The sequence below is a fragment of the Epinephelus fuscoguttatus genome, linkage group LG23 (genome assembly GCF_011397635.1).
Source record: "Epinephelus fuscoguttatus linkage group LG23, E.fuscoguttatus.final_Chr_v1".
NCBI classification, from domain to species: domain Eukaryota; kingdom Metazoa; phylum Chordata; class Actinopteri; order Perciformes; family Serranidae; genus Epinephelus; species Epinephelus fuscoguttatus.
In genome coordinates this window covers 15,561,078-15,579,758 of record NC_064774.1, presented here as the reverse complement: position 1 = coordinate 15,579,758, position 18,681 = coordinate 15,561,078, and the positions used below count along the sequence as shown (strand labels likewise).

Genomic DNA, 18,681 nt, shown 5'->3' with positions numbered 1-18,681 from the left:
TGACAGTTTCCGTGATTATGTACAGCATACCATACCATGACTTAGTCATACCAAAAATTAGAAAACAACAACATTGGGCCACAGGGGGAGTCACAGCGATCGGTCACATTTTAGCCATTTTTAAGCATTTTTCTGTTGTTATAGCGCCACCCAGTTGCCAATTAGAGTTAAATTTCTCCAGTCACCTTGAGGCGTCCTGTTCTACATATCTACCAAGTTTAGTAAAAATTGATATGGCAGTTAGACCTAGATAAGAAATTAGCGCTTGAGTGCCCCCATTTTGTTTGATGGGGTCAATAATGGAGGGGTCCCCTCAGATTATGTGTGGTCATGTGCCTACAAAGTTGCGTGGTGATTGGTGAAACCCTTGAGATGTTAGACACGTTTATGTGATGAGCCACGCCCTCCGCAATATTCATTGCCTTATAGAAGCTCAGTTTTAGTAAGTTTTCCAACTTTTTCCAAGAGGGAACTTTAGATATTGGTCCCTAGATTGTGTTCACCGAGTTTCATGCAGATTGGTCAAACTTCCTGTGTTACTGTGCCAAATTTCACATGGATTGACCAAGTCAGTGAGGAGAAAAACGTGGAACAGAGACACACGCGGGGGGGCAGCTACATCGGGTGAGAGGCAGGGTACACCCTGGACAGGTCGCCAGACTATCGCAGGGCTGACACATAGAGACAAACAACCATTCACACTCACATTCACACCTACGGACAATTTAGAGTCTCCAATTAACCTAGTCCCCAAATCTCCATGTCTTTGGACTGTGGGAGGAAGCCGGAGTGCCCGGAGAGAACCCACGCTGACACGGGGAGAACATGCAAACTCCGCACAGAAGGGCTCCCACGCCCGGGATCGAACCGGCAACCCTCTTGCTGTGAGGCGAGAGTGCTAACCACCACACCACCGTGCCGCCCTACTAGAAGTATATGTCATATAAAAACTAAAGTGATGATCAAAGTTGTCACAGTGAAATTCAAGGTGTGCTGATTGATTCACATCGTCAGCTCATACATTGAGTAACATTACATGTTCCACCTTAAAAGTCATCAGCAGTCGGCCCAGTGAATTAAGTTATTTTTTTCTCCGACTCCAGCTGCTACAAGCAAAACATCCTTTGATTTTATAGTTACAGTTTACTAATAAAACTCTCCACAGTATGAACAGTGGTTACATGAGCCTCAAAACCAGCCACAGCTCAGTCCTGAGCAGAGTGACCGTCCTCTATTGACCAATCAGACTGCAGTGTTCACAGCTCCACCTTTTAGTACCAGATCTGTGTGCTAGGTACCCCAACAGAGGGGGGACCAAAAATGGTATACCAAAAATTATGTATAAAGGGTCAAAGCTAGGCACAACAGGTAGTAAAATGATAATAATCACAGCACATACTGCATGCCATCACATGCTTTAAAATACAATATTTATTGGTTTCACAAAAACTGTATTTGCTCAAGTTACATTCTTTGATGTTTCAATACTGATGCTTTGTTATCAGGACAAAATGATAGCTTTTTCAAACCCACATTAACAAAAGATTATGAGACAGATACGGAACAAATCTTTGACAGGTTGTGGTGAGAGTGCCCATTTTCTTGCACAAGATTCTTCCTCATCAGTAGCCAAAGTGCCGGTGTGTCTCAGATACAGTAAATACATTTCTTCTCCCTTCTGCTGTTCCAGTGTGTTGACTTGTTTGGATTTTAACAGCATTAACAGCCGACTTAGGTTTTGTCGTATCATTGTGAAAAACCCCACTTTTGTTAATGTAATACTTGTGTTGCACATTTAACACAGGCCCATTCACATTAGAGGTAAAATACTTTCATTGCAGATATCTGCAAACCAGTGGTGCCCCCAGAAATATTTCACAGGGGTGGCCAGATGGGGCCACTGAAAATCTTTGGGTGGCACACCAAAACCCAAATCCATGACTGAATTTAAGGAATTCGGTTATACTGGTGAAGTTTAAGGGCTTGTTGAAAGATCTGTCAATGTGGTGAGTTAAAGAATCGCTTACAAATACTTTGCTTTCTCATTTTACAGTTAATATTACTGTTATCTGATGTGCACAGACTAATACTGACACAGTAAACATTTTGAGTTCTGTAACCATTCTGTTTTAACGTGTCTGGGCCACACTGCCCGCATGAGCAGTGCTGGTCTGCTGTGGAACACTTAGAGATTTGGAGTTTTCCCTACTTTTTTCTGCATGACGTGCGCGGTTTTTAGCAAAAACAGATAGCCACCCTTCACTACAGTTTCAGTTTATATATCAGTCATAATCATGAAAAATTGCTTTATTTTTTTTTAACTAAACCTTTCCTCTTACCGTTTCAAAATAAAAGCCCTCTGACAATGTGTCTGTGGACAGAATCCAAATCTTTTTACTGTGAAACATTTGCAGGGCTGTGTTGTTGACAAAGCAGTAGCTTCCACAGCTCTATAAATTTGTGGAATACTGGCTTTTAATTGTGAAAATTAAGTACTGCCCCGCAGCAGCAACGCTGTCTGTGTAAACACTACAAGCAAGGTAGCTGTCATCACTGCTCACGCGGGCAGTGTGGCCTGAGCAATAGGTGTTTCTTCAAAGAGGCTGGTTGTCTTTTCTTTTAAAAGAAAAAAATACACAGCTTTAATTCAAAGGAGTCCATTGATTGTAAAGAACAAAATATTGACATGTAACAAACCTTCTGAAGTTTAAAAATACCACGCAGAGGCCTCCAAATGTTTTTGTGATGAGTGGAGGCGCCACTGCTGCAAACGTGTACATATAGACACACTCTTAGTGAGTTTGGGATTTTTTTCCTTGTATCAACATAACATTTTACAATTAAACACAAAAAAGGGAAGAGATGTGTATTTTTTGTCAGAAATTCAACAGCAGCTACAATTTACTGCAAAGCTACTCAAGCTCTTAGCATCTTTATTTCTGTCCTTTGTCACTCAGTGTGTCTCCCTCCTTCTTCTCTGTTCCTCTCAGGCACTGACAAACACCAGTCTGGCAGTGTAGGCCAGGTCAGCGAGGTAAAGCAGGAAGTTGAGGGCAGTGAGCACTGCCACAGCGATCAGTTTTGACTGATCGCCTCCATACTGGTACTTTCTGTCAAACTGGAATATGGGCCAGATGATGGTAGCTGTAAGGTACATGATAACCGCCAGGAGCCCGTAAGCTGACAGGAACTTGGAGAAGGGGATGGGGAGATAGCCGGTGCACTCGCCCACACACAGCACTACCACAGCCATGGAGAGGATGAAGCAGATGCAGTACACGGCCATGCACCACTTCAGAGCTGGATGGTGATCATACGACACAGGGTTGCTGACCAGGATGAAGATAATACAGGCCACAAAGGTCTGGCACACCTTCATCAGGCCTGGAGCTGTAGCCATGTAACCCGCCACTTCTCCTGGCCTCGCTTTTGTCAGGCTCACCTCCACCATGTAGGTCACCGCTGCCAGGCAGGAGAAGACAGTGGCGGCGATGTTATAGTCGCGAGCATCCCTGGAGATCCGCTGCTGGTCCTTAAGGAAAAAAAGTGGGAAGATGACAGAGGCAGAGAGGCAGAGCAGGGCAGCGTAGCAGGCAACTGTGATGGGGAAATTGGACCAAGACACTGGGGCTCGGGCCTGGAGGCCACACTGCTCCACCAGCAGGACCAGCAGGGTGCAGGCGAAGCTGAACGCCCAGCAGAAGATGCACCAGTCAGCCATACCTCCATTAGAGGCTCCATGTGCTGCGACACTGAACGCCACGCAGGTGAACACCAGGGCGGCTACACGCACCCATAGAAGCTGGGAGGTGGGAAACACAATCAGTGGCATGATGGGATATCACAATCACTCAGGTGTTGAAAGTGGCCTCTGTAGTCCAGTGAGGGTAAATGTGAGATGTTGTATTGGCTGCTTGTCACACACTCTGTCGATGTTTTTCACATATTCTGAAAGACAATAAAAAAGAGAGTAATCAGAATAAATTAAAGCAAAAGTTTGGTGAAAAGATGATGTGATTTTGAAAAATGTAGATGTAGAAAAAAACATTCTTTATTGGTATCACATATTTTGCTTAAAGGGACAGTTCACCCCCAAATTAAAAATACATACTTTTGCCTCTTACATCTATTGGTACTTATTAATCTAGACTGTTTTGGTGTGAGGTGCAGAGTGTTTGAGAAGTCTGCCTTGGGGATGTCCGCCTTCTCTCAAATATAATGGAACTAGATGGAACTCTGTTTGTGGTGCTCAAAGCGCCCAAAAAAATACAACGTAAAAACTCAACAGCAATGTCTCTTTACAGAAATCATGACCCAGTTACTCAAGATAATCCAAAAACCTTGTTGTGAGCAATAGTTAGTGGAGTCCTGCTTGGCTGAGCTGAAACGTTAGAAAGCTCAGTGGTGCTCGGTGAGTAGCAGATTCTTTCTGTGCATTGATACGGTTGGCGGGTATAGTTCGATAGGAAGAAGACAGTTCTACATGAAACTGCCTTACAACAAGGTCTTTGGATTATTTTGAGTAACCGGGTCATAATTTCTGGACACTGATGTTGAGTTTTTCAAATGTATATTTTTAATGTGTCGAGCACCACAAGCTGAGTGCCATCTAGTTCCATTATTCTGGAGAGAAGGCAGACATATATTGTCACGATATTGTCAACACTTGGCAACTCACACCAAAACAATCTTGATCGATAAATAGCACTACAGATAAGAGGAAAAATATGTTTTTGATTTTGAGGTGAACTGTCCCTTTAATGTTAGCAACAGATAATGATGGCCAAATGAAGCCTCATGAACCACTGTCTTTATTTTATGACCCCACCAGATTGGTTGGTTTAAAGATAAAGGCTGAAGGACTTGCAATGAAGTGTGCTTTCAAACCTTTGTTGAACAGACAGCGCCATCTGGTGGCTTCAGAAAATAAAGACAGTGGTTTATGAGGCCTCATTAGCCACCACAAGCAACAGGCACGTTTGTCTTTTGGCTAATCAGAGCCTAATGTATTGGGGAAGTGGTTTCTTAATGACTATAAAAAATAATGATGTCAAATGGTGAGAAACTGCAACATCTGAGCTGCTAATTTCATTAGCAATAACCTGATCATCCCTGACTGACGTGTCCAGGCTCACACTTAAGTTGTGTAAAAGACTGACTAATGTTTGAGGAACCTGCTCAAGCTGTGACCTGTGCAGGGCAGGAAGCGGAAGTTTGTGTGCTTAAACGTGAAGGAGTTGGAAAGTCCCTCAGTCCAAAACGGAAGTGCACACTAAAAAGTGTGATGTTGGTGCCCTCTAGTGTCCTCTAGTGCAACCCCATCTACATCCCTGGAACAGATATAATTTAATCAATGCAATCAAGATCTCTTTTGCAGGAGAGAACATCAGCTTTAGAAAATAACAGCCAATTAGAAAAGGATGCACAAAATAAATGATGTACCGGATGTAACAAGAGATGAGATATTTTTAAAGTGATCTGTAATTCATGCTATTTGTAGATGCAAAGTAATAGAAGGCAGTCTTCCCAAGTTCAGTGTTAGATTTAAGAAGACCCATGTTCTGTTTTTGCTGAGCAGTGGCTTAAAATTCAAGGATCCATATGCTGTAGCAGCCTTAGCAGGAGACAGTACAGAATTCAGTTCTCTTTTTGTTTCCAATAAGGACCAGTTGGCTTTTTCATATAATGCACAGTGATGAGGATGATATTCTCCTGCACCAATAAACTGCATCAGGTTGCTTTAAGGTAGAGTGAAAGGTAGAGTGAGCAGCATGAGGATAAAGAATGTCATCATAGTCATGCACAGACATGATGGTTGACTGTGTAATTATTTTCCCATCGTCACAATGGAAACATGATTTGTTCCGACATAAGAAACCCATTTCTGTCTTTAGTTTCTGTGCCAGTTGCTCCACGTGTTACTTAAACATGAATTCCCAAGTATTTATAAGATAAGGTGAGATAAGGAAAAACTTTGCCTGGGTAAAAAAAAAAAAAAAAAAAAAAAAGTGTTGAAACCTCACGAGGAGCAACAAGGGAGGAGTCCTTCCTCCATTTCCAGAGTTTAATGCGCTTAACTTTGGGAGGAGGAGGAACCGTTTTTTTCTTATGGAGCCAGGAAGCTGCCAGAATCAAAAATAAATAAATTAACCCTTTCAACTCTTCAACAGAAATTGTTTATCAGTGCATACACTGGTATTTTTTGCTTATTCTGATGTCATGTCCTGGAGTATCTTGAACTGCCTCTAAAATCTGCACAACCTTGATCTAGCTCTGACAGACAGATAGAGCGAGTTACGGCACCTGAGGATTATGGCTGCCGGCATGTTGACACAACACCACTCTATCCTGTTAAAACAACACTCACAACTTGGATTAATTTTTATGAAAAACCCTTTTGATTATTTCATCTGAGGACCCTTACGGACTAAGGAATATGAATAACTCACAGGGTAATCAAGGTATGGAAACATAACTTGAGGTAGCCAACAACCTGGTTTTATATGTCCAAAGAAATAAAAATGAACTGCTTGGCAACCAGACCCGGCCTCCAATTGAGACAGGCCTGTATTCGTCAAAATGTGTAGCCACACCAGGCTAGTAAAAGGGACTGGGCGTTAAATTGGGACTAGACTTTTAATTGATGTTTGAAGTGTTTTTGAGATACGCTCATTTTCATGAGCAGATTCCAAAGGGTTGTTGTAATAGATTAATCATTTATTCCTCTGGCGCCACCGCACATTTTCTCACGGTTTTGCACCACCCACAAGTAGCGTAATGATGTCATCAAGGGCGTTCAAGATGGTGAAATGGAAGAAAGAGGCCTTAGCTTTCTGCTGCAAAAACAATACATATTTTGGCCATTATGGTTCTTATTTTGGATTAATATATACAGGATTATGCAAACAAGAATCTCCTGTGGCCATTACAGGGAAATACCAGCAGAATTACTGGAATGTACCACGTTTGCACCACATTTAAGGTAAGGTAAGGTAAGGTAATGGCATGATGATGGGAAAGACAGAAGCCTGAGCTTTCTAATGCAAAATGAATGAATGCTCTATCTATTATGGCTCTTAATTTAGATTGAATTAAAGTGTCATGCAAACAGCTATGTCCCCCAGCTGTCCACGCAACACATTGTCACTCTGACCTCGTCACACATCGACGTTTGGTCATGGACTGTCCACGTCCAGATACGACATGAAAGGTACCCTGGGTGCGTTGGTTGTTGACGTTTTCGGACACAGTGTCAAGTTCTGCCTGTCACATGCATTGTCTTCTTTCGAAATACACTTTCGTTTTCACAGGAAATGTAACACTTAAATACAGTCTCTTTCAAAATAAACACACCTTCAACAACAAACAAACGTGGTTGGATTTAGGCAACAAAAACACGTGGTTAGATTTTGGAAATAAGAAGAGGGATTGGCTTTAGAATCTTACAGGACACGAACACCGCTCTGTCAGGTGAAAGTCAGTGTTTGTCCGCCCTAGTCAGCCTTAACTTTCGTCCTTGTCCCACCACGTCTCCTTCTGACGCCGCCAGGTAGTGATGGCCAAATGAGGCCTCATGAACCACTGTCTTTATTTTCTGAAACCACCAGATGGTGCTGTCCGTTCAACAAAGGTTTGAAAGCACACTTCATTGCAGGTCCTTCAGCCTTTATCTTTAAACCAAGAGCGCCATCTGGTGGGGTCAGAAAATAAAGAAACTGTTTCATGAGGCTTCATCTGGCCATCACTACCACTAGGTGTTGTAAAACCCAAACGCCGGATTTTGGCGACTTCAGAGTGAGACCAGGCTCCAGCATGGGACATCTGTTTTTAAAAGGCTACTATGCCATTAAATATAGCAAAAATAATTTTAAAAATGAATGTAGGTATCAATTAATTGATCAAATGTGACATAAAACATAATTTAATTTGCTTTATTTATTTACCTTTGCATTAATTTATTTACTTTCCTATTTAGTTTTCCATTTTATTAGTTTATGTGTATTCATTTTCAAATTTATTTGTCTAATTTTTTTTAATTCATTTTTAAATACACATGTTTATGTATTTATTTACTTTGGCAGCTTTTGACCTCCATGTATTCTTACACATGGCACCAATTATGTTTGCATTCACAGAATATATTGAAAGGAGGCAATGCATGTTTTGTCACAGAGGCTGCACAGCAATGCCAGATGTTGTCCAAACATGCAGAATTATGAAGAGCATGTCTGGTGCTTGACAAACTGATAATACTCTGGTGTGCTTTCGATGCAAATGCTATGACTACAGATCATTCAACTTTTAACACAGCCTCGAAAAGCCACACGTGCCACTCTACAGGTTATGGAGGAAAGCATGCTTCGTCATTCTGCTAATGCAAACCTTAAATACTGTCTTTAAGCCATTAACTCCAGAGCCGCACTTCCTGTTTTGTGTAATGACTCTCATACAAAGGAAGCAGCTCTGATGAGCTAATAGCACGTCTGCAGGAACCCACACAGGCAACACAAGCCAAATGAGCATTTAATCTCTTTAGCAATCCAGCCTGGAGTTAGAGTTAGACATACAGCTCTTTCAGATCTCAGTTGTTAATGCAAAAAAAGCTCCTCTTTAACACAAGCTTCAATCCATATCTAATGAGAACTGTGAGTTCAAACGTACTTGGTTACCTAGTTTCATTACTGAGAAAGATGTTGGTTATTAACTGGGCTAAACGAGAAACATAACATTCTGAGAAACGTGGTTACTGTGTGTGGTGTGTGTGGCCTCATGCCCCGCTGCTGACAGGAAACCAGACCTTGGTTTGCTTTTTTAGTAAAATAGTATCATGCATGCTTGAGTTCTCCACATAGCCTCAACCATCCTGAGAGCTACTGTATATCACTGTAGAGATTAAATGTTCGTTAATAATTACCACTGCTTTGAGATAAAGGGATGTGACCAGCTTCTTAACACTAACACTGAAATGCATTGTCATATCGTCTTTAAGGAGAATCCATGCTCCAAGCAGACACAGCAGCCTTACAGTAAAACCAGATGAGATACACTTAGTTTTAAGGGTAAAATCGGCTTACTTTAACTGAGACATTAAGTGAGTGATGAGGAGGTTTTCCGTCCCAAATAGCGGACATACCGCGCCCAGCGCTGTGCCATTGCAATCCGCTCTTTCTCACTGTTCCAAAAATAGACCACGATAACAAAAAAAACGCTGCTAACTTCTATACAAACTCTGACAAAAGGAAAAACACAAGTCTGAAATGGATCTTACCGATTTCTTGGCTCGGAGTTTCATGTTTTTGTTGTTGTTTTTTTGTCTTAAGCTTAAAGTTCCTGTTACAGCGTGCGTACTTGGAGACGCATCCCCTGCTCTCATCCACCAATGCCTCACAGCACAGTGTATCCCACGCCCCGCGCTGGCCATATTTGGTAAAGTGTTGAAACCCTCTGCAAGCCTCAATAAGGTCATCGCAATTCCTCTTCCCAAGTGTTTTGGATTGGGTAGCATATATATACAGCTACATATACCCTTGAGACTGTCAAACTCCCATCACTCTGGACGCACGAATACAAACTGTATCATTGAAAGATCTGTGATTTGGCGTCCCCACACATCTGCTTGTGCGTGTGCCTCAGTTACTAAATGAGTTCACAAGATGTGTTAATAATTGCAGTAAAAATCTCACATCTTTTTTCTTAGGACAAGGTTGTAGCCATGGATACTAACTGTTTTTTCTTTTGCACCCTGACCCTGTTTGAGTTTTATTTTATTGTGATGTCCTCAGTGCTGTAACAGAAAATGCACCCATATACTCAGAACACTCCCCTGGGTGCTCTCAGTGTCATCTAGAACACCTTTTTCCAGTTGACTGTCAATGGAGGGCCAGATTTTATACACTATGACGTCACAAATTTGAGTTTTAGCACTTCAGTTTTTGGTTTTTAAGAGAGAGTTGCTCATGTCACTAAAATATTTTTGGACTGTCTTAGATCATAGGAATAACCAGTGATGGCCAAATGAGGCCTCGTGAACCATTGTCTTTATTTTCTGAAGCCACCAGATGGCACTGTCTGTTCAACAAAGGTTTGAAAGCACGCCTCATTGCTAGTGATGGCCAAATGAAGCATCATGAGCCAGTTTTTTTATTTTCTGACCCCACCACATGGCGCTCTTGGTTTACAGATAAAGGCTGAGGGACTTGCAGTGAAGTGTGCTTTCAAACCTTTGTTGAACAGACAGCGCCATCTGGTGGTTTCAGAAAATAAAGACAGTGGTTCATGAGGCTTCATTTGGCCATCACTAGTAGTTAGCCTTCATATAGTTTATATATTGGACATTATTGCCATATCTGGTAACATTTAAAAACACAAATAAAATAAAGTTGAATGTTTTCCTTTCCTCTTCATACAGCATGCAGCCTTTCTTAAAATAATTTTACAAGACAGATGTGTTTACTTTGTATATTGCATGTAGTTATAAGATATTCTCCTCCCTATGCCAGTTTATCCTCCTGAGACCCTGTGTCCTCATATAAGGACTTAACATTTGGGGTTTTCTGGACCTTCTACTTCATTCTGCTTAATTTAGACCTGTTGTCCTCGATCGTGGACGCTTTTTTGTGCCATCTAGTGGTAGTAAGAGCACAATACACTAATCCATGTAAAAACAAGATGGCAACCATCTCTGCCAAGTCAGTCTGCAGCTGATCCCGACACATAAATGAGATGATAACAAAGTCCCAATGTCCTCAAATGAGACGATAATAATGGCTTAGTGTCCTAAAACAAGACGATAAAAAAGTCTCAGTGTCCTCAAACAGACAGTAATAAAGTCTTGATGTCTTTCTACAAGCTGATGATGTATTCCAAAAGTCTTTAAACAAGTATTTTCTAATTAACATCGTCTTAGCTTGTTACTGTTGCTAAAATTGGTCAAATTTGTTGTTGTATCATCTACAAACATTATTGATCATGAATAAACAATTTTGAACCATAAAATGTGATCAGGTTTTGGACCTTGTCAATTTGGGGATATTGGGACTTTATTATCTCATTTGAGGACACTGGGTCTTTACTATCGCCTGAGGACATTGAGGCTTTATTATTGTCTTGTTTGAGTACACTGAGACATTTTTTTTTAATCGTCTGGTTTGAGGACATGGGGACTCTATTACCATCTCGTTCTAGGACAGTAAGACTTTTTTATTGTCTCGTTTGAGGTAACTGGGACTTAATTATCGTCTCACTTTAGGACACTGAGACTTTATTGTCATCTCGTTTGAGAACATTGAGACTTTATTATTGTCTCTTTTCAGGTAATTGGGACTTTTTTATCTTCTCGTTTGGGGACACTGAGACATTATTATCATCTCATTTGAAGACACTGAGACTTAACTATCATCTCATTTCAGGACGTTTGGACTTAATTATCATCTCACTTGAGGACACTGGGACTTTACTATTGTCTGAGGACATTGTGGCTTTATTATTGTCTTGTTTGAGTACACTGAGACTGTTTTATCATTTGGTTTGAGGACATGGGGACTCTATTATCATCTTGTTCTAGGACAATGAGACTTTATTTTTGTCTGGTTTGGGGTAACTGGGACTTAATTATCGTCTCACTTTAGGACATTGAGACTTTATTATCTTCTTGTTCGAAGACATAGAGACTTTACTATTGTCTCATTTCAGGGCATTTGGACTTTATTATCATCTCATATGAGGACATTGAGACTTTGTTGTCTCTTTTGAGGAAATTGGGACTTTATTATGTTCTCGTTTGACGACACTGGGACTTAATTACCATCTCATTTGAAGACATAAAGACTTTACTATTGTCTATTTTCAGGGCATTTGGACTTTATTATCATCTTGTTTTAGGACGCTGAGACTTTATTATCATCTTGTTTTAGGACACTGGGACTTTACTATCGTCTGAGGACATTAGGACATTATTATCATCTCATTTGAGGACACTGGGACTTTACTATCGTCTGAGGACATTAGGACATTATTATCATCTCATTTGAGGACACTGGGACTTTACTATCGTCTGAGGACATTAGGACTTTATTATCATCTTGTTTGAGGACACTGAGACCTTATTATCATCTCATTTGGGGACATTATAACTTTATTCTCATCTCGTTTGAGGACACCGGGACTTCTGATCTCATGTGGGGATACTGAGACTTTATTATTGTCTCGTTTGAAGACATCGGCCCTTTATTGTCGGTGACATTTTTTTTATATACTTATCAGGTCCTACTGATCCCATATAGCTAGAAGAAATTAAAAATGCATACTAAAGAAAAGTTTGGGTTTCAGGAGGTTGATGTAGCCTCCATGGATCCGAGCACGTCACCAAAACCGAGATTGCGGTGGAGTAACCTGCCTGCAGTACCACGGGCCATCCACACGGGGGCGCTGCTGCACTCTGTTTGCACGTATGATCTTTGAGGACATGGTGGTGGATCAGCAGCCAGTCAAGGCAGCAGGATAACAACACAGCAGAGATCTCTATTTCAACAACTGGGATCTTTTTTGAAGGCAATACATATCTGCAACGACAACTCCTGAGTTCTCAGGCATACCACGAGAGAGAGATCCGGATTTTACCACTGTGACTTGTTTTGGAGAAGAAGAAAAAAGACCTGAGGTGGAGCTGCACTGGAATCGCATTGCCTTCTAACGTTAGCCAGCTGGCTAACATGCAGCTTTAGTGTTTGAATTTGCACGAAAACAAGACTCTGGGATATATCGAGCTGGAATTTGCGTGGACTGCCACTATCTCGACCACTTTAACATCCAATTACTCGCATGCAGTTAAAGTCATGCTGGCGTTTCACCCTACAGACATAGCCGGTTAGCTAGCTACCTCCAAAGGACCGACTCGTTGGCGCAGCTGCAAGCCGAACCCACGGCGCTTTTGGTCGGCTTGAGGACCAACGCCATGCCGCGGGTTGAAACCGGCCCATCCCTAGAGCTAACTTCAGGAAGCTAACGCTAGCTGGGTACAGCAGGCCGCTTCAGATGGTCGTTATCATTCCCAAGTCGGCTAATTAGATAAGTCAAAACTCAGACTCTTGAAGCACCTTTACCTTTCATTCTGCACGGTGCTTTCATTTTTTATACGCCCAGCGGCACACGTAGCTAATGCCGGGTAATCTGCTAATTAGCTAGCTAGTTGGTTAGCGAGCAATGTAAAGCCAACGGTAGCTTATCGGTTAGTTGTTGTTTACAGTGTGCTAGCATGCAAATTACAAGCTACAGTTAGCTTGGAAGCTAAGTTGGAGTGGTGCTGGTGCGGTAATTAACTTTATTCCCGCTTATTAAACTAAGGTACGTTTGTTGTGTGTGTGGAGTAATTTGAATTAACTAGCCATATACACGTCAGTACAGCTAATGTCAAATTCACTGTGGGCATTCATGTTTGATTTTAGCATTATCCAGGCTACCATATGACTGAGAGATGCGCGACATTAAAGGTTAGCTTGGATGGGATTATTTAGGTTGGCACAGCCACACATGTAAACAAGTCTGACTGCGTGCACGGTTTTGGTTAGTTATTTCATTGCAAGGTGTCGCTACGTGTCAATCAAGAGTATGTGCTGTTATCTGGACGTCAGTTGTGCGTTTTAAAGCTGCTACTTTGAACATATGTGCCACCAATTATCTTCACACAGACACTAAAGGGCATGGGAGTCTTTGACCTCCTGGAGCATAGCGAGACATATCAGCCATTCATTCATGATTGATGACCTTTGAGGAAGCAGACTGTCCTTTATCCATTTTCCACTACTGCTGCTGAACACTGCACCGAACCACTAACAGCCTGTCTCGTAGTATTTATTTTTAACCACTAATGTAGCAGCGAGGAGGGATTTTTTTTTTTAGTGTTAGTTTTAGCAGTTTAAGGTCTCACTGGCGTGGATGGGAACATGAGGAGCTCCCTGTCTGATCTGAACCAGCTTCCCAGTAGCTTGAAGGTCTGATCAAAGCACAACAGAGAGCCCCATTGTGTGGACTGAGAGCTGAAGAGGAAAGAGACGATGATGGGGATGATGATAAAAGAGGCCCAGTGACAGCGTTGATCTCCCCGCACCAGGAAGCAGAGGAGTGTCTCAAAGGCTGCAGACATGAGTCTCCGCCAACCCACCTCAACGCTGGACAGGTACGAGACATGACACCCGCTGCACCCAGACTGTTTCTGTCTGTTTAAAGATGCATCTCAACGCCTTGCTTAGAAATGTAGTGCTCCCAGATCAGCCTATTGACACGTCTTTATGTGACTGAGGTCCAGTCTGGCCTCTGGAAAAACTAGTTGGACAGGCTGTTTGCGGGGAGGTGATAAAACTACTCCTAGGAACAAAGAAATTACTGAATGCATGACAATAGTAGAAGCCTTGGAATTCATGCTAAAACAAACAGCATTAGATCCTGAATCAATTCGCAAATGCCAACATTTTATTTTTTTGTATGCTGTTAATAGAGTTTGTTGACGGAACCATAACAGCGGAACTCAATAACAAGAGCACAGTGCAGCGACCGGACGACATACAGCGCGCACACGCTTGAATTATCTTGTAGTTCAGCTCTAAGAAAAGCAAGAGTTTAGGCGTTTTTTGGGGTTTTATAGCTTAATAATGTTGCGTGGCACAAACGAGGAAAATGTGCTTGTTTGTTAGCTTTACTAAACTCAAAGTGCACATAGAAACAACAGCATTTATTCAGTGAATCAGATACAGATGACTGTAACATCCTTCCTCATTAATTCACATATTTCCAATTAAATAAGTTGCATGCTCACACTTTTTTTTCTGTCACTATTTTCCTGTCAGGTCAGAAAGTGACCTTCATCACGACCAGTTAGTCGAGCTGCAAAGATCAATCAGTTTGTTGTCAACCATTAACCGCCAGCTAATTTGATAATCGATTAATCATTTGAAGTCATTCAAAATGAAACAACAAAATATTCTCTGAGCCCAGCTTCTTAAATGTGAGTATTTCCTGGTTTCTTTCAAAGAAAATGTAAAAGAAAGAAAGGTCATGACGACAGTGACAGCATTCACAGTGCCAGACTTTGGTGTCACGTCTATCGAAGCCAATGAAGCGGGCGCTGCAAATCACACTGTAACCCGTCATATCTGTACTGTTTCACCTTTGACTGAAAAATCCTTCCACCAGATTAAAATTCACACATTACATGAAGTCAGTTGACATTTTGTATCGAAATATGTGCATTTGTGTCTCTTGTTATTGGTCTCCAAACTGTCCATCAGCTGCATATAACTCAATTCGAGCCCCTGTTGGGTCCAAGATCGCTAGCCTACCTGCTGTTAGCGGGTAGTACTGTCAGCTATATGTATTGTAGGGCTGCAACTAACGATTATTTTCATTGTCGGCTAATCTGTCGGTTATTTCTTCAATTAGTCGACTAATCATTTTATCAAAAAATGTGTCACAATGTTGAAAAATGTCGGTCTGTCTCTCCCAAACCCCAAAATGATGATATCTAATTTCTTGTTTTGTACTCACGCCAAAGTGTTAGTTCACCGTCATGGGAGAGTGTGTAAGCTAACAAGCTGCAATGAGAGTATTTTGAGGCACTTTCATAGTACTTTTCTATGAAAAATGACTCAAACAGATTAGTCGACTACTAAAATAGTCACCGATTATTTTAATAGTCGATTAGTCGACTAATCGTGGCAGCCCTAATGCATTTGATTATCAATAACTAACCAAACTTCAAACTGTTAATGATAGTTCATAATATTAAGGAAAGCTAACGTCAGATGATGTTTCCCATTACTGTCAGGAGGTGAAGCTAATCTTTCTTGTTTATCACTGAAATAAAGCTGCATTTGCACTTTGTTTAGCTAACGTTAGCCAGCAGCAACGTCTCTATTGAGTCACCCTACACTTATCTGGACCATAAATGATCGTAAGCCATAATCCTGGTCAAGGTGTGAAATTAACAGACAGGGAGCCGCAGTGTTAGTGAGTGATAGCAAATGTTACAGCCTCTCAAACTTAACTGTTATAATGACTTATATGTGTGCTAGCTAATTAACGTTAGATGGCTAATATTATATATACAAATGTAAATCACTCATCACAAGTTCTAGTTTGGCAAATATTTACTTAGCTGACAGATCATATCATTAAATCCAGCCGGAATAATAATCAGAGCCATTAATAAGTTGATCTGGTTATAATTGCAGTCTGGTCAGCAATAACAGGTTGGACCTGTTTGTTTATGTATTATGATGTAATGTTTGCTATGTTTGAGCAAACAGCGATTGAGATGCAGCTGCGGGACAGAGACATGACCTGTTTGGAGACAATAATAAGGAAAAATAATGTACGTGGTTAGTTAAAAAACATCAGTTAACATCACCTATTGTGTGCAGCTCCTCAAACACTGTCACTGACCTTTCCTTCTTTTATATTTTCCTTGGTTTCTCTACTTCTCTATGACAATGAACAGAAAATCTTTGTGTTGTGGACAAAACAAGACATTTGAGGACGTCGTCTTGGGCTTTAGGAAACACTGATTGGCATTTTCTGACATTTTATAGATCAAACAGCTGATTGATGATTGAGAAAATAATTGACAGAATAATCACTGAGCTAATCAAGAAAACAATGGACAGTGAAAATAATTGACAAGTGCAGCCCTACTAGTTAGCTTAACTCAGAGTTATGTTTCACATTGCAATTCACAGTCATGGAAAAGCAGCATTTATTTTCTGTAGCCGTCGACGTAACGTAGCTCTAAAATGCGTCAGGGTGTAAAGTTTTGCTCACCATCACGTATGTTTACTTATTTTCCCCCCGGCGCCGTCTATTCCTCTGCGTAGCCAGCTAGTTGGAATCACATTAGAATAGAGTTTGAATCTGATATGTTTGAATAATGCTGGGCATGAAACAAAATGTTGTGACGGTGGGATTGAACATGTAGGGTCATGAATCTTGAAGCTACTTTTAAATGCGCTGCATTTTGGGGATGGAGCAGTTGACATCTTCCTGGGTTTTCAATCATCGCTCGTTGTGCCAGTGCACGTGTTGATTTTGTTTTAACTGCTCTGAAAGTAGAGCATGGGTGCTTGAAGGTTCGGAGCATTTTTTTTCTACCTCTGTGTAACTTCATCCTGTTTGTTACAGTCAGTCATCACCACTCACCATGTAGCCTCGCACTGTGTTGCTATGATCGTCCGGTAGATGCATCTTTGTCTTGATCATGTGTCTTTCCTGTCTCTCCTGCTGTCGACTTCTCTTCCCTGTGTGTGTTCTTGTGCACGTGCCCACCACTGTGTCTGTGTGTGTCACGTGACAGCAGGGCAGCCAATAAGAAAAACGCCCACCCTTTCAGGTAGGACAGCTGTCCAGTGAGAGCTCATGTCAGGGTTTGGGGTCAGTGACACCTACAGATTGTACAACTGTGGCAGCAGATTTCTCAGTGGCTTGTTATTTCAGGGCTCTTGGGCTTGACGTAGCAATGTAGGCAACAGGTACTTACAGAAGGAAGAAAATATATGTATACAAGGCATGTCATGCATTTAAAATGTATCATAGTTCAATGATTGTTGTTGCAGTTTTTGGCAATTGTTGGTTTGATGTATTGAGATTTGATAACTGGCTACATCTAATGATCCTTTTCATGATCAATAATACCTACATTAATATGTAGATTAAAGGGGATCTAAGCCCATTTTCAGAATTCATACATGTTATTCCCATGGTCTAAGACTGTCCAAAAATATTACTAAACACAAACAACTTTCTCCCATATCCAAAAACTAGAGTGCCAAAATTCAAATTTGTGATGTCACAAGGTACAAAATCTGGAGCTGCTCTACAGACGATGGAGAGGGATCGATGTGCTAGATGACACTCAGTGCGTTTACATGCACACAGTAGTCGAGCTAAGCTCATAGCTCGGCTCATCAGTCAAGTCGAACTTATTGTCTTGTCTGAGTATACATGCAGAAGAGATGATCAAATTGCTGACCAAGTACGTCTGACTCTGATAGGCAGCGCCGTGTCCTTTTTAATGTAGTGCGTATTGAACTAGCGTGTGACGTAAACAGTGACGTGGGAGGGAAGCTGCAGCTGGTCAGTCCTTCGGCAATTCTCTCGTAAGTCGGCCCGTTCTTCACCGTCCCCGTCATCTGATGGTTAATGGCCTCTTCGTTTGTGAGGACAAGGAGAGCGCTCAGTTCCTTGTCTCCTCAGTTGCTCATCTTTACAGTGTCTGTCAGGTTTGCGTTTCCTTCTTGCTACTAGCTGCTCGCTAATTCCTGCTATCAGCTGTTTCCTGTTTATCCACCGCCAGTGGCTCGCACGTGCCGCGTCATCAACAGCCCCTCCCACAAGTCATCAACGCCCCCTCCCATGGTGGAAGGGCGCCTCGGTCTTTTTAAATTAAAAGGGTTCCGCCAATATGTCTACCCTACGAGGCGTAAAATTGGGCACCTCGGATCAACTCGCCAATCCAGCTCTGTGTGTCTAAACGCTTGCAGCTTGCCGGCAAAACGGCCCAACATTCGCGGAAAAACTGGCAGTGTAAAAGGGGCTGGAGTTTAAGTGAGGGTCTGCGTTAGTCCCCAGGGGCCATGGAGGTGCGCTTACCGTCCTCCTCCGGCCAAAATCGGGTGAAGCTGAAGCTAAGAAGACACC

At 41.7% G+C, this 18,681-nt stretch overlaps 2 protein-coding genes across 8 annotated transcripts in view; one reads left to right on the top strand and one right to left on the bottom strand.

The window, feature by feature from the left end:
• Positions 1 to 1,413: 1,413 nt before the first annotated feature.
• Positions 1,414 to 17,280, bottom strand: myadma (myeloid associated differentiation marker a). 3 transcript variants are annotated; one of them, XM_049567993.1, is made up of 2 exons: positions 17,185 to 17,280; positions 1,414 to 3,948 (listed from the first exon to the last, which is right to left on the bottom strand). In XM_049567993.1, the coding sequence occupies exon 2, from the start codon at positions 3,830 to 3,832 to the stop codon at positions 2,987 to 2,989; it is 846 nt and encodes a 281-aa protein (XP_049423950.1). In that variant the 5' UTR covers positions 3,833 to 3,948; positions 17,185 to 17,280; the 3' UTR covers positions 1,414 to 2,986. The 3 variants fall into 3 exon arrangements, with proteins under 3 accessions (XP_049423950.1, XP_049423947.1, XP_049423949.1); XM_049567990.1 differs by lacking the exon at positions 17,185 to 17,280 and adding an exon at positions 9,269 to 9,407; XM_049567992.1 differs by lacking the exon at positions 17,185 to 17,280 and adding an exon at positions 9,075 to 9,252.
• Positions 12,450 to 18,681, top strand: part of arhgef11 (Rho guanine nucleotide exchange factor (GEF) 11) — a 40,308-nt gene continuing 34,076 nt past the window's right edge. For all 5 annotated transcript variants that reach the window (XM_049567954.1, XM_049567955.1, XM_049567953.1 and 2 more), the window contains exon 1: positions 12,450 to 14,173. In XM_049567954.1, the coding sequence (XP_049423911.1) occupies positions 14,139 to 14,173 (35 nt within the window). In that variant the 5' untranslated portion in view covers positions 12,450 to 14,138. The remainder of the gene's footprint in view (positions 14,174 to 18,681) is intronic.

What these genes read in the sequence shown, in the direction of transcription:
- myadma (XM_049567993.1), bottom strand. Translation starts at nt 3,832, where the DNA reads ATGCCACTGATTGTGTTTCCCACCTCCCAGCTTCTATGGGTGCGTGTA.